Genomic DNA, 23,694 nt, shown 5'->3' with positions numbered 1-23,694 from the left:
CTTGCTAATATTATTATATAAAAGAGGACAATGTAATAAAGTCGAATTGTTCTTGTCTCTGAACTTCTGTAATCAACATTGTCATGTGAATTTCTCACAGATTGTGAATGATACAATCTATAGGCACCCTGCATGCTCATCTCTTGAGTTTTTCTAGTCAAAAGAGCTCACATATCATTGTATTTAAGAAAATAAACACTGGAGGAGCAAGCTTTGCCTTCCAGGAAATACACCCTGTCTTGATAGAATTTGTTCTGATGCCTAAAAGCATTACATTTGTGTGTGACTTGAAGGATGAATTTTTATTAATTAGCACTGAGTAAACAATAAGTATTCCAAACCATCACTAAGACAGCAGTATTGAAATGTTGATTTGTGCGGTTGTTAAAGCAGTGTTGAGCAGGAAGAAACAAAGACATACTTCAACATAGTTTTCTGTAGTACGCTAGCACTTGGGAAACAGCACACAGAAGAAAGACTGGATGTCAGGAAACTTTTCTGTTTCTCTTCCCGAGATCAGAAAACATTTTAGTAGTAAATCCAGTAGATTCATTGCTACTGAACATACTGTGTAGTTATGAAGAATACAATCATCACACCCTTATTCTGAACAAGTATCAGATTTCTTCAGCATAGGCATCAGCTTAGGTAAAATATTTTAATGAATCAAGTAGAATTGGTGCTTTTTCTGACTTCTGGCAGGTTTTGGATTTAATTCACTAAGACCAAAAATTTAAATAGCCACACAAAACCATAGATGGTAGCTGCCACTGCCTTTTGTCAGCAGAAAGTGACCCTATTTATACTGTAAGTACAGCACGCAGGCTAAAAATGTGTCTGAAAAACTGTAGGTATCTATATCATGTTCATCATGCTCACTTTTTACAGCTGTGGTAGCACATCAGGGCCTCACCATTCTCCTTAAGATCCCTTCCTTCCTCCAGAGCAATGAAAAGCAGCTTTAGAACAAATGCATACCAAACCTTAGGTGTCTAGCCTGGTACAGAGAAATATTTCCCCCTCCAAGTACTCCAAGCATTCTGGAAGCTCACAGAAGTGAGGGCAGAAAGATGTTGTTTTAACAAAGAATTCCCATGTTGTTAGAAGTATTGAAATCAGTCAATTATTTTGTAAGACGTTTTCCTGTTCCCACTAGTACAGTAGATCTTCAGATCAAGTTGAATAAGCTCAGGATGGAACACAGAAAACCGTAAGGTCATACACTCTGCATTTATATTTACATTTGCCCTCGTAATGATAATGTAGGTATCTTCTTAAGAAGAGATCATCACCTATTAGGGATGGAAGAGACAGTAATTATTCCACACCTTAAAGATTGTGGGTTTAAAATGATGGTAAGGCAAATGCAGCAGCGATAAACAAACAGAGACTATGAAGACATTTATGATTATTCTGAGCTTCTGCAATTACTTTGTAAAAAAGCTTGACAAAAGGAATGAAGTACTGAACCTGACACAGCTGCAGGGAGAAAAGTCAGGGTACACTTATGAGCAGTTTGAATACCCTTTGGTGAAGTATTGACCTGGGGTCTGAAACAAAATTTTGAATCAGCAGTTCCCAAAATGCCTTATTAATTGTTCTTTTCTTCATCTTCAGTGCCCAGACCAATCGTGCAAACAGGATTTGTTGGCTTATCTAGAACAGATCAAGCTGTACTCCCATCAGCTCAAAATCTGCAGTCAAGTTAAAGCAGAAATCCAGAATCTAGGTGGAGAGCTCATCATGTCTGCTGTAAGTAGAAAAATGGTGTAAATTACTCTGTTAATCAAGAATCACAAGAAGAGTAGCAGGTCATGAAAAACAGAGTCCACTATTAAAGCCTGAAGACTAAGTTAGAGGAAAGAGATAGAGGGATGAAGAGCAGAGGATATAATCTTCATCTATTACGTATTTGTAGAGCTATGGATGAACAAACTGTCTTCTTGAAATAGAGTTAAGTCTTGTGACATCCAGCATCTCTGGATGAAGCTATGGATGAGAAGGTAAAGTAGACATAAAAGGGCATTCAGATTAATTAACCTTATGTCCTACTATATAAGTGGTCAGCAATGCCATGGTATAAGGGCACCTGTGTCTCTGTCAGTGGACTCTCATCTATAAAAATACTGGTAGCTACCAGCATAGTTCAGTTTGGGACTGATTCCTATGGCAACAGAGAGCATTATGTATATGCAGAAGTATGTTGTAATCCACACAGCTCATAGTCATATCCACACAGCACACAGTCATATCAATTCATCCTCTATATCACATTATCTTCTTTAGTTGTTTTTCATCTGTCCCCTTGTCCTTGTCTTTCCTATAACATTCCTGACAGCCCCAGCAAAAATGTTTTCTACTTAAAATTAACACCCCTGCTCTATGATTAGTGTAGGTTAAAAAGGCCAGTTTGCCTGAGGCAATTGAAATGCATCGGGGAGTATCCAGCTGATAGACCTAACTACTCGTAGGAAGATAGCAGTCCTCAATTAGTGGCCTCTCGACTTCAGGCCATACAACCTTGCAGTCTCTTACTGCAGTTGTGTGGACGTCTGCTGTAATCATTGCTTTTCCCTGAGCTCAGCACCTCCACTATAGGCAGTTGGCACGGTAATGTTCGGAGCCCCAGACATGGTGGTTATAAAGAGTCATGTATAGAAAAAGAGAGGAAGAGATGTTCTGAATCATTAACTACTAATTCTTCCTTCATGGTGGTTTTATTTTGTCAGTCATTAAAAATTCCTTGATCAGTATTTAGTCTTTCATGCTCCCATAAAATGCTTACATTTTTCAATAATGTACCTGGCATTGGCAATATGTATATTCCACAGGTAAAAAAGGTGAAGATTCACTATGCCTTCCCCAGGTGTAATTGAACAGGAAAAGGATAATGCCTTCTCTTAATTAGAATACATTTGTGCCTCTTCAGGCACAAAATAGTGAGATAACAATTTTGAGTATGCATTAATTTATGTAGATAAGAGAATAATTGCATTAATTTACATAGGTTATATGATAATTCATTTACAAGTACTGCACAATGATAGGCTTGCACGTTGCTAGCGTTTGTTGGGTTTTTTTCCCAACAGTGACAATAAACAGAGAGTTGTATCACAGGGCAGAAAATTAACATATTTTATATGTGAGCATTGCACTCTCTGACTCCTGCAAGGCAATGTCTTGTGCTACTTACAGTCACTGTCTTTTTGTATTTCATTTTGTATCATATTTGGCAAAAGAGACAAAGCTTTTTGGCCATAGAAAGGAAACAGAAACTGGGAAGAGAGAGTTCTCAGTCTTACAGTATCACAGAACTGATAAATGGCCTAGAAAAGATGCCTCAAGTTAGCCAGCCTTTCCTGTGCACTGAAGGCTGTTTCACTCTATTTTTCTTGTAAATGTCTCATTTGATTTATCTTTGGCTCTTCCTGTTGGTATCTCAAGAACCAGATTTAATCTAAAAAGTGACATGTCCACTTCTGTGCCAAATGGAGGTGCTTTAATACTTCTAACTTCATGCTTCAAGGTTGGATTTAAATGTCTATTTCACTTACGAGTTACCACTGAGTTCCTGTGCCAGTTAAATCAGAAGTTGCCTGCACGCTCTTTGCCATGAACATGTTTCAGCTTTGAAAGCTGCACCCCAGACAGAGGCAAAGCTAAAAAACTGCAAGGTAGAGTATCTCTAAGTGCCACCAGGCCTTTGGCTGACACAGTCACAATCCTTGGATAACCATACTCCAGTAAAATCACGTCTCAGCCAACATACAAGCACTGTGGCACCTGGCAAGCTGCTCTGCGCCTTTGTTACAGTGTAGAGGAGCCAGGCAGCAAGAGCTCTTCAGCTCTTCAAGAGCTGCTTCTCTGGAAGGGGAGGAGACGGGGTGCAGTGCATTTCAGCTCTTCTTAAAGAGTTTCTTTTTGGGGTTCTTTTTTCCTCCTAAAAGAGAAGTCAAAGATGGGCAGAATGGCTTTCTTACTGCAGCTTCTGTAGGACTGAGGAATGGGACCAAAGGCCTAAGAAGCAGGCTTCTGTAACAGCCTACCTGGTTTATTATAAGCTAGATTGTTCCACTGATTTCAGTATCACTGTCCTGTGAGCTTCAGAGCTTTAGCCTTGCTTTTTCAGTTCATAGTTCTGACAAAAGTGATGCCTGAAGTGCCAGACGCACAGCTACTACTTCTTCAGCCACTTTGTTTCTCTGCGCTGCTATTTTTCCAGGTCATTATGAACTTGTAGTTCAGTTTGTTTGAACTAATGGTGGAAAGCTGGTGACAGGGCCTTCACACTATGCATGAACTTACTTATATCAGTATTTGGTTCTGAAAATATTAAACCTCTCATTTTCTAAAAGTTGATGTTAACCTCTACAAGCTAGTACAATATTACAAAGTTTACTGAGAGCTGACAGAAATATTTCACTATTTGGTTGGGGTTTTCTTAATGTAACAACACATCCTTCATTAGTGTGCACCACTAGGTATGTGTATATGGAACTCCTGGCCTTCAGAAACAAAGCAAGGAATACGGTTTTCCTGTTAATTACAGTTGTTATTGCTTTCTGAACTGCATCTACTGAGAAGTGGTTCAAAGCAGCAAGAAGTAATACTGGTAATGTACACTACAAGACAGTTATTTTTTTCCTGACAATAATTGATTTGCTAATTAGCAAAATCAAGATGTATGTTGCGATTCTTGGTCTCACTGCATCTAAAAGAGCATTAGAATAAGCACTCCATTTCTTCACAAACTAAAGGAACTGATAGAAATAGCAAGGAGAGGACTTTTTTTCTCAAGGACCTGTTAAAAAAATAAAAAGTTTCCTTTTTTTAAAACCTTTCTGCAAGTGCAAGCAGCAATATTTGGGAGGGACTGGGCTCACCACCTGTCTAAGCATGTGCTCCCTTATGGTGTTTCAGAGAAACAGTTTTACCGTACCTTACGCAAGTTGTTGATCCTTTAACTTAGACATAGGGCCTGGTCTAATTACAAGAATCAATTCTTTAACTCCTACATAGCCTGAAGCAGATTCTGGTAAGGGTTAGTCATTTAGTTCATTAGATTCCATTTCTCCACCTGAAAAGTGAGTAAAACACAGAACAAACATCAGTTACCCCTGAGGTGTATCAGGTAATTGCTGGATGGATAGGCATACACAGATAGCCACTGGAATAGCCAGATGTTTAGGAATTACCCACTGAAATGGTAAGGCAAGATTTCCCAAGGCCAGTTCCCCAACTGGGATGAAATCCCCCTGGTATCTGAAAAGGAGAGCATGGAAAAGCAGAGATGAGCAAAGTGCTCCAGTAATGAGAAAAAGTAACCAGAATGACAGTTCTCCCTTTGGTTTATTTAATGTATAATTGGTACTGGGATTTCCATAGTAGGTTTGATATGTCATCTGGCAATTAGAGGAAGAAATGTGGTAGTTAATGAAGTTCTTCCAAATCTTGACCCTTTTCCCGTGTTTTCTTGAACATCCAACTGAGATCTCCACATTAAAATGAAATTATCACTATGATGGGTGGAGAGATCTGTAGAACTGTGGAGAGAACTGTAGAAATCTGAAAATCCTCACCTCAGAAAATGAGGTGAGTAACTAGTGTTAAAATCCTGGCTGAGGTGAATAAATAATGTTAAAATCCTGGCTGAGGTGAGTAAAACTCCCAATGTCTTAGGCAGGATTTCACTCTCAATAATTTGCCTGTTTGGATTGTTCTGCTACTTTTAATCTTAAGGGATTAAATGACTCTGCATTATATAAGCAACTTTAGTGAAAGGACCATGAACTTATTCACAAGAGGAAATTGTTCCACATAGTAAAAAAATGGGTAGAAAATGAAAAGCACAATGTAGTAAGTACTTCTTATCTTCAGTGCAGCACTACTCAGAAGCTCACTACTCTTCACAGAAACTGAGAATTCATGTTATTTTCAGAAGCAGTTCTCAAAGAAGTGAAAATTCAGTCTTAGTCTCTTAGTATACTTCTAGGAAAGTATTTAAACCTAGCAGTCCAATTAAAATTAATGTTTAATAAGTGACCTTGTTTTCAAAGGAATTTTCAGTTCAGACTTCAATCCCTTATTAAAGAAATGTGTATTTGATACCCAGGTCTTAGTTTTCACCTGTATGAAAAATGAAAATCTGCTTGAGCTGTAAACAGGACTTGAGGGATTGCAAACAGCCAAATATTAACTCTGTGATAAAGAGTAAACTTCAGTTCTCTGTAAAGTAGTGCTAACAGCAGACCAGTCAAGAGCATCAAAGCTGGGGTTCTCGCAGACGCGCACACTACACGTCAAGAAGTGTACTGTGATGACTGTTTCACAAAGTCTTTTGCAGCCTTGTTCCACCTGTCTCCCACTTATGTCAGAGGCAGCATCTGCAAAGAATGTTGACTTACTTATATGCTTTGAGAAAATAAAATTCTGTATTTGTGTAACTGCTACAGAAATAACATGACAAGGCAAGCAGTTCTTATAACACTGAACAGAAAATACTTGGATGGTGAAAGAGTTTCTCTAAAGTCTAAGTAGGACGAGTGTTGGGAGGACAGAGCCAAGTTCTTCTCAGTGATGTCCAATGATAGGATAAGGGGCAACAGGTGCAAGCTGGAGCAGAGGAGGTTCCACATGAGCATAAGGAAAAACTTTCACTGTGAAGGTGACAGAGCCCTGGAACAAGCTGTTGAGAGAGGTTGTGGAGTCTCTTTCTCTGGAGACATTCAAAACCCACCTGGATGTGTTCCTGTGTGACCTGCTCTATGTGATCCTGCTGTGGCATAGGGGTTGGACTGGATGTCTTTTAAGGTCCCTTCCAACCCTAGCATTCTGTGATTCTGTGATACTGCCAAGGCATTCAAATATTTTACAAAAATGTGATTGAAAATGAAGTTTCCAAAAATCTCTCTTTTTTTTGTGAACTCCATTTTCATAAGTTTTCATTATTCAGTGGAGAATTTGTCCAGGTGCACACAGGGCTCATTAAGGAAGAGGAACACAAGTGATGGAAACAAGAGAGGCCGTTTCAGCAGAAGTATTACCTAACATTCTGTGATTCTGTGAAATGAGGAAAGATACAGCAAGGGATGCTTTTCCTAAATCTTTGAATCAATTACCATAATTGTGAACACAGGGGGGAGGCTGGAACATTGTGTCTCCTTGGAAAGTGACATAAAGAGCAAAAGTGAGAGTCACACAAAAATCAAGAGATTTAAGCTTGAGCTTGGTTGGTTTGCTTGTTTTGCCAGTGAATCATTATTTACCGCTTGCTGCACATTTCTCTACATGTTCAATGAATATTTTATCAGTCTTTCATTTATGCCAAATTTCATTTAATCACTTTTCCTATATATGACACCTTGAAGAGCCTGCTGAATATCTCAGATAAAAGCATCAGTGAAGACAGTCCTTGAGTACATTACATTTATAGAAGAACAATAGATTTACACCGAACTCTATAATGTTGTTGGCATTGAAGTATAAAACCAGTTGCTGTCTAGTGACAAAGAAAAGGTTAAATGTATGGCCTGATTCTTACCATCTGTGGTATATGTCTGAGAACATCTAAAAGCTTCTCCAAAATTCTACATGCAGTTAATACTGTTCTTGTTGGGTTTTCCGTTTCACAACATCCATATTTTTTGTATAAAAGTAAGACCAGTGTGAGATGCATCCAGAAATCTGAGGGGGAATGTACACAGTAAGACACTTCAAATTACATGGATAGCCTAAAAGGTAGCATTAAGTAAGCCTCCCTTTATTTCATTGCCAGTTGAGAGATGCCAAGGACAAAGTAAAATTAATGGCAATCGCTCCTTCCATTTAAAGTTCCAGTTTTGACAGTCATTGATCAGAACTTGTGTCAGACTAGGAGGCTAACAAACATGCCATATATTGCTTTGTAATTACAACCTCATGAAAATTAGGGACTGGTGACATGGATTTATTATTCCTTATAGTAGATCTATGTTATTAGAGTTTAAGAAATAAAAATACAGTTTCACCAATCACAGTGGGTACTGAAGCAGGTGTGGACTGTTCCACAGCCAGTTTGTGAACAGAACTACAGATGCCAGAATGAGGTGGTAAGTATCTACAGGAGAGGAAAGGGAAGTTGTAAAAGTCATCTGAAAGGATTCCTGTTCACTATTTCATGGTATAAGCTAGAGTCACAATAAAAACACACAAAGTTTTTGGAAAGCCTGGATGCTGCTACCAATTTGTTCTAGGAGCTTTTTCCCTTCCTTCCATGCAAAAATTCCCCATTCCCAAAGCAGCAGGCACTAGATATTGACACTCCAGCCTGGCATCTTCCTCCTGTAGCTACTTTTAAAAAAACAACTTTAAAAAAATGTGGAAGGATTATAGACACTGAAGTCACAACTATCATGGGGAAAAAATAACAACCAAACAGACAAAAAACCAAACCAAAACAAGCAAGGAAGCAACCAAACCTGCCCCTTAAGCCCATGCCCCTTTTGTCATAGAACCAAAACTTTCTTTGCTTTTTCCTTCTCTGGCACATAGCAGTGTCATCATGGCATCACCACATACTCAATGCCAGAAAAGTGAGTGCATCTGCTGCCACCAACATTGACCACAGCAGAAAAGATTATTCAAAGTTCTTAAGCAGCTGTGAGTATCGTGGTGTTGTCAGCTGCTCTAGAAAACAAGATATGCAGAATGCTGCGTATGGGTGCCCATGGTTTGTGTATAGTTAGTTCTCCAGTTAGCATGAAAGGAAAAAAGTTCTTATGGCACTTTTCCTTCTAACCACATAATATATTGTGACAGCAGCTTGAAATTTGGACAGGACATCAGGTCATCTGCCAGTGAGCTAATGCTACAGCAGCAGACAGCCTCTTTAGAAAAGAAATACACTGGGGACAGCGGACTTAAACAGGAGTGTTGTGCCAAGGCCTCTGCACAGAACACCTTACTGATGCCTGGGAGTTCAAAAAATGTTTGGTTTAAAAGCAGCATTTGAAATAAGCTTTAGGCTTGGAGGTCACCATATGCTTGAAACCTCATGTAAAATTATATCACTGTGTTTGCTGCTAAAGCTGGCAGAGTGGCAGGGCAGCTTGCCGCCCAAAAGTGAATCTTACGCACCCCAGGCACCAACTACCCCTGCCAGCTTATGCTGAAATGATGCCATGCAAAGATTATATGATATTGGAAACTGAAATAATTTCTGAAAAGCTCACGTGCTGCAGCAAGAAATGCACTTCAAAGGCTGTAGCGGAAATTTAACACTTTTCTTAGCATATAGAGAGAAATTTCAGGTTGCCATCGTACTATGTGTGCATTTAACTAGACCTAGGGGGCTTGGGGACTGACTTACAGAGAAAAGCAATACGTGTGATAATAACTGGAGGAGTTTTTCTGCCAGTTCAGAGGTGGTGCTAAAATCCAACTAAATGCAGCCCCTTGGTAGCATTTGTATTGTTGCCTTATTTGCAGTGGTATGTATAAAGCATCACACAATCAGCTCCTCTCACCTCGTCTATTCATTCAACCTAGCAAAGGGGAGAAGACCTTAAACCTTTTGTGATGACACAGTAGGAACTCTGTTCTGCATACAGCCTGCTTCAAAGCTCTTTCTGGCATGTGTTGAATGAGATTTCTGCCTAGAGTTTGAGATTTGGATTCACTGGGGATTTTAACACACCATAGGATTGTATTTGCTGTTTGCGCAGTGCCACTAGCCTCTAGCTAGGCTGCCATAGTCATTGAGGCTGAGGAAGTGACTAAGATAGTTGAAGTGTCACCAGGATTCTCTGCTTTTGGCCTATAGATTGTCTGCAGACTGCAAATATCTATAGCAGTGTAGTCTGAGCTTCCTTGTACTGCACTACAGAGCAGTATGGCAGAGCCAACTTGCTTCAAGCTGTCATTTTTGTTCCACTTAGCAGCTTTTTCACTGGGAATTAAATGCAGTATTTCCTACCAGTTCCATAAGTAGTAGCCTCTGCTTTAGTGCTTGTATGCCTGTGTAATGTGCTGTTGAAGATGGTGTTAGGTGACAGGAATTAGTTTGTTATGCATTCTGCCTCTTAGGTTAGCACTCCTTAAGGAGTTTGAGAGGCCACACAGTCACTGCAAGTTCTGTTTGCTATTAATTACCCTTTAAAAACTTGGCCACAAAACTACATTTATCAGCTCTGACAAAGCCAGACATTCCACAGTGTCCTTGCATTGCTCAGGAGCTCATGTGGGAGCCTGGAATGTGACAGGACCAAGTGGACACTGCCTGGTGCTGATACAAAGAAGGAAATGAGTTGCATTTTCCTGTCTCTTCATTGAGTTGGTTTCATTGCCCAGGAGCAGTAACTGCAATGAGAGTGTGCAGACAAGCAGCATGAATTCAAGTTTAAGAAAAGAAGCTAACAACCAATATCTACATCACATTTATATTCTACCTGCACAAATTTCTGTGTATCACTCTGATGAATATAATAATAGACACCAAGGGAAAACAAAGAAATTGAGGTCTAGTATGTTAGTTTGTCTTTTTAACCCTTGTTTATTCCTGAGCATAGTGTGGTTAAAAGCTGACTGACTTCCTAGGATAATGTTTCTGTTTCTTATGACAGCTGGATAGTGTCACCTCCCTAATTCAGGCAGCCAAAAATTTAATGAATGCTGTGGTGCAAACAGTGAAGATGTCTTATATTGCATCCACAAAGATTATCAAGATTCAGAGTCCTAGTGGCCCACGACACCCTGTTGTGATGTGGAGAATGAAGGCTCCAGAGAAGAAGCCCCTCATTAAACGAGAGAAGCCAGAAGAAATCTATGCAGCTGTCAGAAAGGGTTCTGCAAAGAAGAGGATCCATCCTGTTCAAGTAATGAGTGAATTTAGAGGCAGAGAAGTAGTTTAATATTCTGATACTTCTTGTGTTCATATCTTGAATTTCTGATGATTTTCCCCCATTTATTTAATACTTATATATGTTAATGTTTTGCTTTTCTCTAAGTGTGCAAGGCAACACTTGCTTAAATTATTTGAAAACAATGTTGGATTAATGAGCAGCACCTCATTGAAAGCACTCATTCTCTCGTAGTAATAAACTATGGTGTCTTCATACTGGCATGTTTTCAGCAGGGCAGTACAAGTGATACATTACAGGGCTGTGCTGTGGTTGGAAAGGAGGATGCAAAGTGCCAACCTACCCCCAACACCTGGACTTAGGTGTTTCTTCAGCAGGAATGAATGTGGCCAATACTAAACTGCAATTATTTTATGCCATAGAGCATTTTCAGCATTGTGTTTATTGGGTCAGATCCTTTACTGGCATCATTACATTGTAATTGAATCAGCTTCATGCCAGCTGAGAGTCTGGGCCCTTACCTTTTATCTAGATCAAAAGGCTTAAACACCTTCCCTCATCCAACGTCCAGCCTTGAAAATGGAAGTTTGAAAATGTTTTATGAAGCACAAAAAGTGTGTTAACAACATGAACATAATAATATAGTAAAAGAGCACTGACTGCAACATAAGCAGTAACAATAATTCTTTTTAAAAGGGTTTTGAAATATTAAATTAATTGTGTCCTGCTTCCTGTGTCTGCTCTGCGAATCCTGGTAAATCTGCTGACTTATATTTGGAAGTTCAGAGAAATCAGCTACTAACAATAAAAAACTTTTCTAATCACTGCATGAAAGAACAACTATGAAATACATCATTATTCTGAGATCAGTGTGTGACACACGCATGTCTTGAATCTTAGTAACTAGGAGATTTTTGCAAGCTAACTTGTGATTTAAATTACTTTTCTTAGGACACTAGAGTCCTAAATGCAGAGCTGTGCCAGTAAGCAACTTGCTAAATGACTACATCATATCTCAAAGTATGTAATGAAATAACTGCTATTAGTCAGTGATCACCTACTACTATGCTTCTTAAGACAGTGAAAGAAAAGTTTTCTACTTCTGTTTGAATCCAAAATCCACTTGGACTGATTTTTTTTAAAGAGTCTAACTTCTCTTCCCTGTCATGTCACTAACTTTTCCCAGCTCCACTTGTGATTCAAGCTGTCTTTGCCTGGCAATTAAGTAGATCCTATGGTAAGTTTTTTGTATTTGCTAGGGTGAAAGGGCTCCCTCAAATGCCTTACCTTCATGATGCATCATCAACTGCCTTTATGAGCCCCAGACTATATGCTGCTGCTCCGTGCCAGTTCACCTACCTAATGCAATACAAGCAGCAAAAATAACCATAATTTTTTTTGTTCTCAGGTGAGGACAGTGGAGCAGTGTCATTTCTGGGCTGTTGGTTAAGAAACCACATGAAATCTATAGTGACCATGATTTTAACATTTTACAGATCACTGTTCCACTTTTCTTACCTTTACTATCTGTTAAATGAAACAGAAGGAGAATTTTGATGTTACTCTCCTCTCTGGGATACACCTTCAGTATAGGTCACCTTGACATCAAATGTTTGTAACCTAATGTCTTTATACACGTTAATAAAAAAAATGTACACCACTCAGAAAATGTCTTTTTGTGTTGTGGGATTTATTTAGTTAGTTATTTAATGTGTCTCCTTATAGGCCTCCAACAGTAGTGAACACACAGTTCAAAAGCCTGCCAGGTGTGTTTATAGCAATGCCAGCCTTCTGCCATGTTCTATTCAGCTAGTTTAAGTGAGAGGTTTTCCATCACTGCTGTCACTAAGTTTATTGTTTAATGTAATGCTCTTTCCTGCAGTGCTAGTCACTACCTTCTTACCTGTGGCTCTTACCTTAAGAGCCACTTTGATATCAGCTTCCAGTATTATTGTTGCTACTTGGTGAAAATTAACCTTCTAAATGAACAAGAAAATGGGATAGATTGGATTTTTCATTGTTAAAGCACATTAGTACAAGAGTACACATTCTTGCCATTTCCATGAATCCCAAAGCTGTTGAATTGTATTTTTTTTAATAAACACCTTGGTTGTGTCACTGCTCTCACTTTTCCTTTATCATTTGGCAATTCTAATTTGCAACCAGCAGTTTCTGTTGCTGTAGATTGTGCTGAGCACAGTTTGCAGTTTGTCCCTATTACTTTCTTATTGCTTTGACTTGCTGTCCTTTCTGGTGGTAATGACAATCCTCTCATCTCTTGGGCCTTCAGGAAAATGCACAAGAGCCCTGTTCTTGTGCACAGTAAAAACTTCTGACACAGCTAATTGGCTTTATTTTTATTTTTGAAGAGAACTGTGGGAAGCAGATGTGGTAACCCTCTTTGCACTTACACCAACGTATTTTTTCACTCAACTTAACCTGGTATCACTTGGGAAGCTCTACGGCTCTTCATCTACTGAAGATGATTAAGAAACCTGACATGATGCAGGTCTGATGTTCCAGATGGTTTTAAAAAGGTCACCACATCTTTTAAAAAGATGTTTTGTGCTGTTTATTTCCTGTGGGTCCACAACTGAAGCATGTAAGTATAATGTATTTATACAGCAAATTCTTTAATGAGCTTTTGGAAGTCTTTACTATTAGTAGTAAAATTCTATGGGATCATACCTGCTATTTTTGCTTCCAGATATTATTCCTTGTATACTGCTCTTGGTTAAACTTTGGGGACTGTGTATTTGGCTCAGGAAATAAGGAGACAAATAAATCCTTGCTCCCTCAGGTTGGATTAAAACCGAAACAAAAAAAAAGAAGCCGAAACAAAAAAAAAGAAGCCGAAACAAAAAAAAAGAAGCCCTACATTTAAACAGACAGAGTGGGACTGGCATGTATATGTGCACAGGAAAGAAGTTGTGGGCCCTGGAGTGAAGGAAGAAGTGAGGGTGGTAAGCAAAGGTGGTACATTTGGCAGAGGACATGGAAGTTGTTGAAACTCCAGAGCCAGAAGGGCTTGCTAAAGTGGTGCTGGACATCCTGAACTTGTGCCTGAGAATACCACTTTGGATCTAGCAAGTGCTTGGTGCCTGTTCTCTGCCTCACAGCATTTGCAAAACCCTTATCCCAACGGCTTTGAAAAGCACCATTCACCTCCCTCATCCTCCCGGGCCTTGCCAGGAGTTCTTGCCAGTCACTTGAGGCACACATGACTCACCCCAGCACTCTTCTGGGCTCCTGCCTCCATTCTTACTCTCCAGTATCATCTGTGTAACACTGAGGTAGCTCTGGCTACACACAACTGTTAATAAACCACTTCCTCTGTAGCAGCCTGCTAAAAGCACTAAAGGGGTGCTGGGATGAAAATGTTAACATACCAAAAGTAGTGTTCTGATATTGTCCAACAGGGTGCTATTTAAGAGTATGTTAGAGTAATAATGAAAGACCAAGCAGATAATGATACGTACACTTCAGTTTCGTTTTCCCTGGGAGATCATGAGAACTTCTTGACTCTTTCTCTTCAGATGCTTAGTAGGCTTGGGTTCTTTTTGCAAACTACTTCTTAAAGTAAGAAGAAAATGCAAAAATCTTCAGAGATTTTGTGTCGTACATCAAAAGTGCTATTGCTGCAATGAAAAATATCATCTTTCAATTAACCACAACTCTGTGGAAACTTCCTCAGGATAAAGAGAAACAAAATGAATCCAAACCAGAAATGGCTTAAGAATGCTTCAAAGCCCCTGTTGTCTACCATCAACAGGAGAAATTTGCTCATATGGTCACAGGAATTGAAAGCTGAGGGGCTAATTTTTCTCTCCAGCATACAAGAAATAGATTGGATGAAAGCTTGCAGTGCCAGAGATGGATCTAGCAATTTTATTTTTACAGAGCTTTTTACAGAATATAGGAAATACTAATGTTCTACTTCCTGATGGAGAAAATGACTGCTATTAAGCAGGCTGGAGATGACAGCATACAGAATGACATGGCATTCCTCAGCGCTCAGTCTTCTATCAGCCTGTCCATTCTAGAGCCATTGACATTTCTGCTGTAGTTCTCAATTATTTATAAAGAACACCACAAATGATTTCACAGCAGCTAAGAACAGTCATGAAGCTCTTAGCTGTGGGGCAGACTGTGCCTCTTTGGCACTGGTCTTTCAGGGAGGCAGGTAGGCAGAACAGAAAACTGGTGCTAACTGCTCCAGCAAGCCTGATGGGAGGCATTTTGTCTGCTTGGTTCCCAGAGCTCCCTTATTAGATGGATACATGATACACTTTCGAAATACAGAAACAGAGGACCATGAGCTGTTTTTCCAACTAGCCAACATGGCTGAGGAGAAAGGAGAAAAGGAAGAAAATGGACTTTTGGGGTTTTTTTCAGCTTTGCAGGAGGAGAAAGACCATCCTTCAAAAGAAGGTGTTCTCCAGGAAAGCAGAATTTCCCTGGAGTCAAGTATTTACAAGGATCATGGAAAACAACAGGAAGAAGCTCTTTTATGCCTTCTACCCTCTCTATGAACCAGTATAGTCCTCTCTTTACCCTGTCCCAAACTTGTTCCTAATTGCAGATTATGTAAGCATAAATTTTGCATTGTTCACCCAGGTGCTATTTCACAGCAAATGATGCATGTACTGGAAGCCTTCCTAACAGTAACTTGTGCTCATTAATTGCTTCATAATACTTCTTTTTTTTTTTTTTTTTCATTTGAGGTACTAAGGACCTAACTCAGCAAGCTGCAACGCACAAACCCTCAGTCTCTCAGTGCTTGAACAGGCAGCAACCAAAAGCAGGCATCAAACCTTTTCTACTGCTACTTGTGTAAGTATTTTGTTTGCAGAAACACTGTGTGGTTTGTGCCATATTTCTCTGCCTCGTAATGGCTACTGCATGGTTAATAACTAAGCCCTTCTCTAGAGGAAAGGAAACAGGAATAGAGGTGTAACTTTGTATGCAGATGGTACCTAGTCACCATTAAGATTCAAGCTGTCATGGCAGGCTACCTATTCAAGGACCAGCATCCGAGGTCCTGCAGATTTCAGATGTGGCTGCTTCACAGCTTTCTGTATTTTGCTCTTTACTGTCAGATGTGGGAATAGGCATGGTTGGACTAACTCCTTTTATTTTGGTTCAACATCTGACGCACCACAATCACACTGTGCAGACTCTGTGTCTTTCAGAGGGGTCACAGTTCAGATGATATTCAGGAATGTAAGTGGGAGTGGGTGGCTCTGCAGAGGGGCTTGGCTTGCTTGTCTGCAAGGTTAATCAAAAAAGCAGGAGAGGAACCACTTACTCCCTTACATCAACTTCCTAGCATTGTTTGTATGCAGTGACCAAGTAACCCACCTGTCCCATTTCCTGTTGATCCACACTTTAATTTCCATCTATCCTATTTTCATATAATTTTGATGTTTGTGCTGTCCCTCACCATTATCTTCCTTGTTTGCTGTCCTGGACACTGCAACTTGTTTAAGCAAAAGGATAGCACACAGGTTTTTAGCACATCCACCTCTATTTCCCAAGATCCTTTTTCACTTCTTCTCAAAACACTGCAAGAAAAGGACAAGGAGAAATGATGTGTGGCCAGCTCAGCAACCAGGCTAAATCAGCACAGCTATTTCAAGTTCAGTGATAAAATATCCCCTTGACAGTAGTTACTGTAGTCCTTCCCCTGTAGCAGCTCTCTAAAACTGTTATCCCTCATTCAGGCTGCCTCAGACTGATCAGTCACCTTGAAGTTTTCTTTTGAACAGGTAGAAAGCATGCCACCAGTAAAGAGATATGATCCCCAAAAGAAAATAGGTCTTCCTTGTCCTTTCCTTTTGCTGCATTTCGAACAACTTATCTTTATCTGGGCATGTTGGGGCCAACTTTAAAATACCAAAACACAAAGGTTATTATTATAGCCATCCAAAGGGCAAAGAGCTTATTGGTGGTATGAGCTATAGAGTCTGGTGGTTGGTGATGACAAATCCCCAAGCACTCTATTATCATAATGCCTGGGCTGAAGACTCCATTAATTTTCTGCATCACCAACACCTGAGGAGCAAAGCTGACAGCTAATAATACAAATCCAGTGTAAGCCAAAGAAGTGCACAAACAAACCTTCCCGTCACCTCCTAAAATATTAACACCAGAGTATAACAGATCCCAAAAGATGCACAAAAAGAAAGAATACACAGAAAACTCTTCCTAAGAGCCCTGGCAGTACTGTTTTGCACAAATATGTTTCAGTTCCCAAGCAGCCAACGTTTATCCTTCTCACTACTAAATGAATTCTGAGAGTCTGAATGTGCTAAAGGAGATCCAGGTACTTTGCTTTTTCAGATTATCAAAGGAGAGAAAGTGAGTTGCTCTTCCTGTGTTTTGCTTTAAGCTGTATATTGCATAGACTACATCCCCTACCAGTGACTTGCCAAGGAAAAAGACAGTTTTAAGACTCCTTGACCTATTTGTAAGTAACAAATACCGTAATGGGCTAACCTGCCAGAAGCAGATGAGCTGGGACAGCAGTCAGATCACTCTGCAGTCAGTTTGATACTGGGTTATTTAGACAAACCCAACATTTATCTGAACTGTAACTTTACCTCTGGCTTGAAAGGTCTCTCTCCCTCCTGTCAAAATCATGTGATATCATCCTCCTACCTGTGCCATCCCACTTTTTTAACCTTACAGAATCAGAAAAAGTCTCCACATTTTTGCTGCACGCTTTTTTCCCTTTCACATGGGTCTCCATAAATAAATAACGGATCTATTGACCAGATTCTAACATAGCCTCAACCTTGTTGTAGTAATTTACAACACTTCCTCCCCGGCAGTAACACTACAACTTCCTTTTTACCAAGTGGCAAGCTGTATTAAATGCCCAATGCAATGCTCAAAGATTCTGATATCTAAAGGGAGGATAAAAGAGGGACTAGTAGAAAAACACTAAAGAATTAATGTATCACACAGAGGAAAGCTTACAGGAAACTTGAAATTTTAGACTGCAAACAGAGCAGGCTGTACATGCAAAACACAACATGATTTGTCAACAATAGGATTTCCTTGCTTAGGAAAAGGTTACCTTATGTTTTTCAAAACTGCTGTCCTTAAACTTGTCTGCTCCGGGAACAGATGGCAAACTGCATGTCATAAAACAAAAAATAATTTTAGACAAGGGAGACAAAACCCCCAAGTTTTCTCCTTTAAAAACAGGAATTCTTCACTGGACTCCTGAAGCCACTGTATTGCAATCCCTTGTTGAATAAACTTTTATGACAAGATCTCAAATAAATCAGCTATCTCCCAAGAATTATGTTTAAAAAGGCAATAATATCAGAAAGCCCTCAGCCGCCGCTTACTTCTGAAGCTGAGTTTTAGGGACACTGGTTTCAATATTCTGCGGCCACTGAAGTCTACCTCTTTCCAGAAGCACAGCCACCATTAGATTTTTATTATTTTTAATTCTTTCTGCACCTCAGAAGGAGCCATTTTATTTGTCTTAGCCATGTAGCTAAGGAGTGTAATGAAACACTCCAACGCAATTCCAAGAAACATCTGGCATGGAAAAACGAGCCATTTCCTATTGCTCTCCATCAAAATGGTAACAGATTGTAGGCAATCCTCCCAAGATCTTTTGTGCCAAGCAGTCTACTATGAGCAGATGCAGTTTATTTTATGAGAGCAAAGATGTTCCTCTAGCAGACTTAGATACATTATAATCTTATCATGGTTCTCCAACACAAGTTTAGGAGGAGTATTTAATCTGAAAGGAGATTTCAAAATGTTACAGGCGGCCTGAAATGATCAGGAGAAGGAGAGAAAGAATGCTTCCTTCTGCGGTGTGGGAGCAGCCTGTGGGTCAGAGATGCAGAACTTAAAAACCAGAGCTTACTTACAGCCACATTTACACAATTCAGCCCAGGCAGACCAGCATGGGCCAGCCACCCAAGAAGGCTCTATAACTCTATATTATGTTCCAGGAACAGAAGAACTGAATGTGAATGGAGCAGCTGTGGACATTCTACTCTGCTTTATTGCAGGTCTGGAACACATGTGCTGTGAGGATAGGCTGAGGGAGATGGGGTTGTTCAGCCTAGAGAACATAAGGCTCCCAAGGCGGGCCTTAGAGCTGCCTTCCAATGCCTGAAGGGATCCTACTGGAAGGCTGGAGAGGGACTTTTTATAAGGTCCTATTGTCTAGCAATAGGACCAGGGGGAATGGTTTTAAGCTGAGAGAGAGTAGGTTTAGATGGGATTCTAGGAAGAAGTTCCTCAGTACAAGGGTGGTAGGACTCTGCAATGGCTGCCCAGGGAGGCTGTGGATGCCTCCAGCCTGGAGGTGTTCAAGGCCAGGTTGGATGAGGCCTTGAGCAGGCAGGTTTAGCTTAGAGGCGTCTGTACCCATGGTTGAAGTGGGTGATCTCTGAGGTACCTTCCAATCTCAGCCATTCTATGATTCTATGAATATAACAAGGATTTGTATTAAGTGCATGCAACAAAACAAAGCCAGAATTTATGTCTTCCGTTTCAAAATCAGCACACTTTTGTGTTTTGCTGGTCCACCTATGCAGCAGGCGATGCCTTGCTTCCTCAGTAGTGGTGACTTTCTCTAGCACAGCATGCATTACTCAGAGGAACTGATTTGGAACACCTAGATTCTAAGTATACTATAACTGTATAAACTGCAAACATTTAAATTGCTGTGTTTTGGTGGTGATAAATTTGTTTAGTATGAATGTAAACAAAATACAGACAAAAGAATTAATTATTTGGATAAATCTTTTACCTGCAAGACTTTATCTGCACTGATAATATCATCTTCCATGATTTCGTTATATTTTATTGAAGAAAACGGAAACATTTGACGACTCAGATAAATTAATTGTTAAGCCAAGTTGAACTTCCTTCTTAAAAATAGTCACCATAGAGTGAATTTTTGTAACAGCATGGGTTGTAATGAAATTTGTAAAATGAGGAATTTAAATCAATTCAAACCATTGATTTTTCTTCTAAAGATGCATTTTTCTTGACATCTTTTTTCATTTTTTAACTATCTTAGTGGGTTCTCTAAGTACCATATTCAGAAGGCACCTGGCATCCCTAGAAGGCAAAAGAAATAGATTTTTGTACTAGTGTGGCAGTACAGTAACAAACCTGCAATTTGTATTCGCTCAGTTTAAAACTGCTGGAGGAGAGAGACATTCAAATGAATGTATGTGTGTGTGTGTTCTGTGCACATCCTATTGTTTTCAAGTTACTAAGGCTGTACAAAGAATAGCAAGGTTTTGAATTGAAGCTCCTTGTTTTTGTCCAGAATACAATGTATGAAACTCTTGTCTCTATTTCTTATGTAGGGAAAGGAAAGTCACTTACTTAGGAAAGTAACTGGCCTTTCCAAGAATTATTGTAAAGCAACACAAGAGGTGTAATTATAAAATGGATGAAATCAACTTCTGTAAAGCAATTCAAAGCAAATGTAAGTAATTGATTTTGATATTGCAACCACTTTTTATTGGATGTTTTTATCCCATGTGTCAGCACCTTAAAATTTCATTTCTTCTGCCTGTATAGAGGAAGGTGTTTTGTTGTCTGTAGTTCTCCATGAGAGGAAGTATTCACCCCACCTTTGCCAGGATGCCTTAACTGTTGACTACTGTAACTATTATCACCAAGTTTGCTTTTGCAGCTCCCCCCCATAATTAAACAAACTGTATTCGATAAACAGCACTTACCATACTTACAAATGATAGAAGCCACACAGAACTTATTTCAGCTTAAGAACTGTGACATATAAACCAAAGCCTTTAGCTGTAAGTCCCTCATAAGATGTGAACAATGACTGATAAGCTTAATATGATGTGGAAGGCCCTACATACTCTGATGATTCAGGGATGACTGCAGAGCAATGAAATGCTCATGCAGTGAACAGTAAATTCAGAACAATACAGAAGAATAGACTGCAACAGAAAAAGGAAACTCTGGCCTGTTTTGAGGAGGCAGATGGCAGGAATTCAAAGTAATTAGTATTTAGAAAAAGATTTGAATTGGGTTGTTAAATATACTGAGGAAATGCCCTACAAGGATTCCCTACCTTCACCACTATAGTTAGCTAATAAAATATTCAGCAACATCAAAGCTAAAATTGAAGTTATTGCAACACAGAAGTGATTTAAGCTTAAAAAAAAAAAATCAGGTTTCCTAAGATCATAAAGAAATTAATAAAAAAAATAAACAAAACAAAAGAAAAACAAACAACTTGGCAAGTCACACAGAGGTAAATGCACATCAGAAACTCCCTTGGGAAGTTGAAAATTTTTGTGTCTTTGGCACTGGTGATTTGAACCATTTAAGCTAACTTCCTGTGTCGGTGTGAGCTGAAATTCCCCCCCCACCGACAATAACCAGGCTAGCTCAGTCTGGAAGCAAATGAAAAGCTGTATTTACAAGCAGATGAAATGCAATGAATATGTACAAATATACAAAATTCACAACATTTACAAATATATACAATCAACAGAAAAAGCACAATCGATCTCCCTTTGCTTCCCCCCAAGGGGACCCTCCCAAAGGGGCCTCCCTCTCCCAGGAGCTTCCCCCCCAGACCCCCCTGGACAGAGAAGCAGAGTTTAGTTAGAGCAGAAAGTTGTTAACTTAGCTGCCAAGGTCAGTACGTGTTATCTTCAGCCAGAAGAGAAGAAGAAACAGCAGCCAGACAGCCCAGCAACTGCCCCCACTGCCGAACGCAGAATGTGCCGAATGCCTACTTTGTTTTGGGTAATAGTTCTTAAACATTTCTATCTATCCAATGGAAGTGTTTAGAACAATCGTTATTTTGCTTTCTTACACCCAATAGTGACTTATTTACATTCTTTCACTTTCTCTGTTCTGAACTTTGCAAGGAAAAATTAAAAAGACAGTTTCAAACCATCACAGTCCACCCCTTCTAAACAATTCCATTGGCTGCTACTATCATTTATCTAATCTAAAATAATATCTACAACAATAGGTGAATAAAGACCATAGTCCATTCCGGCTATCTCAGATGTAGATGATTCAAAAGAGTCAAATCACAGGAAAAACAGCAAACAGCTTGTTTCCTCGCAGATGGAGCGAAGGAAGGAACAGGGACTCTCAGGTGACTCAGGGCTCTCAGGGTTCGTGCACCGTAGATCTCATGGACTCTCCTCTTGGGCGCGATGCTGTATCTGCGCAACACTCTGAATTTAACCTCTCTCAGCCAAAGTTAGATTTCTTTGTGGAATACACTGAATTTCACCATTTTCTTGCATCACCCAATAGGTGTGACCAGGACCTTCAGCAGAAACCACCCCTCGGACAGGTTTGGCCTCTCCTGAAGGAGAAAATACCCAAACAGTTTTGCCTAACAGATTCTTTTCTCTGATAACAGGAACTCTATCACCTTCCTCCTTTCGCAACAAATCTGATTGGGCAGGTCCAGCTCGATTCACTGAACCTCTACTATTCACCAACCAGGTTGCTTGTGCTAAATGTTTCTCCCAGTTTTTCAAAGATCCACCCCCCATGGCTTTGAGAGTGGTTTTCAGCAAACCGTTGTAGCGTTCGATCTTCCCTGCAGCTGGTGCATAGTAGGGAATGTGGAATATCCACTCGATGCCGTGCTCTTTGGCCCAGTTTTTTACAAGATTGTTCTTGAAATGAGTTCCATTGTCTGACTCAATCCTCTCTGGAGTTCCGTGTCTCCACAGGATTTGTCTCTCCAGACCAAGAATGGTGTTACGTGCAGTTGCATGAGGAACTGGATAAGTTTCCAGCCATCCAGTGCTTGCCTCTACCATAGTCAGCACATACTGCTTACCAGATGGAGAACGAGGTAGAGTGATGTAGTCAATCTGCCAGGCTTCACCATACTTGTACTTGGACCATCGGTCACCGTACCACAAGGGCTTGATCCGCTTTGCCTGCTTAATAGCAGCACAAATGTCACAGTCATGGATGACTTGTGTGATAGCATCCATGGAAATGTCAATGGATCTGTCACGAGCCCATCGGTAGGTTGCATCTCTGCCTTGATGTCCTGACGAGTCATGGGCCCACCGAGCTAAGAACAGCTCACCTCGGTGTTTCCAGTCAAGATCAGGATCAGGATCAGAGTTTGTGTCCACCTGGGAAACTCTTGCAGCTAGATCTGCCTGATGGTTGTGTTGTTGTTCCTCAGTAGCTTTGCTCTTAGGAATGTGAGCATCGATGTGTCTCACTTTCACTGGGATTCTCTCAATGCGAGCAGCAATGTCTTGCCACAGATCTGCAGCCCAGATTGGCTTTCCTTTCCTCTGCCAGCCATTCTTCTTCCAGTCTTTCAGCCAACCCCACAAGGCATTGGCTACCATCCACGAGTCGGTGTAGAGATAAAGCTTTGGCCATCTCTCACGTTCAGCTACGTTAAGAGCTAGCTGGACAGCTTTTACCTCTGCAAATTGACTGGATTCTCCTTCTCCATCTCTCGCTTCTGCAACTCTGCGCGTTGGACTCCACACTGCAGATTTCCATCTCCGCTTGTTCCCAACCAGACGACAGGAACCGTCTGTGAACAAAGCATATCTCTTTTCATCATCAGACAGATCACTGTAAGGAGGAGCTTCCTCAGCACGAGTTACTCTCTCCTCTGGAGGTTTAGCACAGCTTGTGCCTTCTGGCCAGTTTGTGATCACCTCCACCAAACCAGGCCTTTCGAGATTTCCCATTCGAGCTCGCTGTGTTATCAGAGCCATCCACTTAGACCAGGTAGCATCTGTTGCATGATGTGGTGAAGAACCTTTGCCTTTGAACATCCAATTCAGAACTGGCAATCTAGGAGCTAGAAGAAGTTGTGACTCAGTTC

The 23,694-nt window shown here is 40.2% G+C and overlaps 1 protein-coding gene across 3 annotated transcripts in view; it reads left to right on the top strand.

The window, feature by feature from the left end:
- Positions 1-10,886, top strand: part of CTNNA3 (catenin alpha 3) — a 409,043-nt gene extending 398,157 nt beyond the window's left edge. Inside the window, exons 17-18 of one of the 3 annotated variants that reach the window (XM_054382672.1) lie at positions 1,618-1,752; positions 10,599-10,886. In XM_054382672.1, the coding sequence (XP_054238647.1) occupies positions 1,618-1,752; positions 10,599-10,886 (423 nt within the window). The remainder of the gene's footprint in view (positions 1-1,617; positions 1,753-10,598) is intronic. The other 2 variants (XM_054382673.1, XM_054382674.1) reach the window with 2 other exon arrangements.
- The last annotated feature ends 12,808 nt before the right edge of the window (positions 10,887-23,694 follow it).

Source organism: Indicator indicator, chromosome 7, assembly GCF_027791375.1.
Source record: "Indicator indicator isolate 239-I01 chromosome 7, UM_Iind_1.1, whole genome shotgun sequence".
Lineage (NCBI taxonomy): Eukaryota > Metazoa > Chordata > Aves > Piciformes > Indicatoridae > Indicator > Indicator indicator.
The sequence above is the reverse complement of the archived record's forward strand: the minus strand, read 5'-3'. Positions and strand labels throughout refer to the sequence as shown.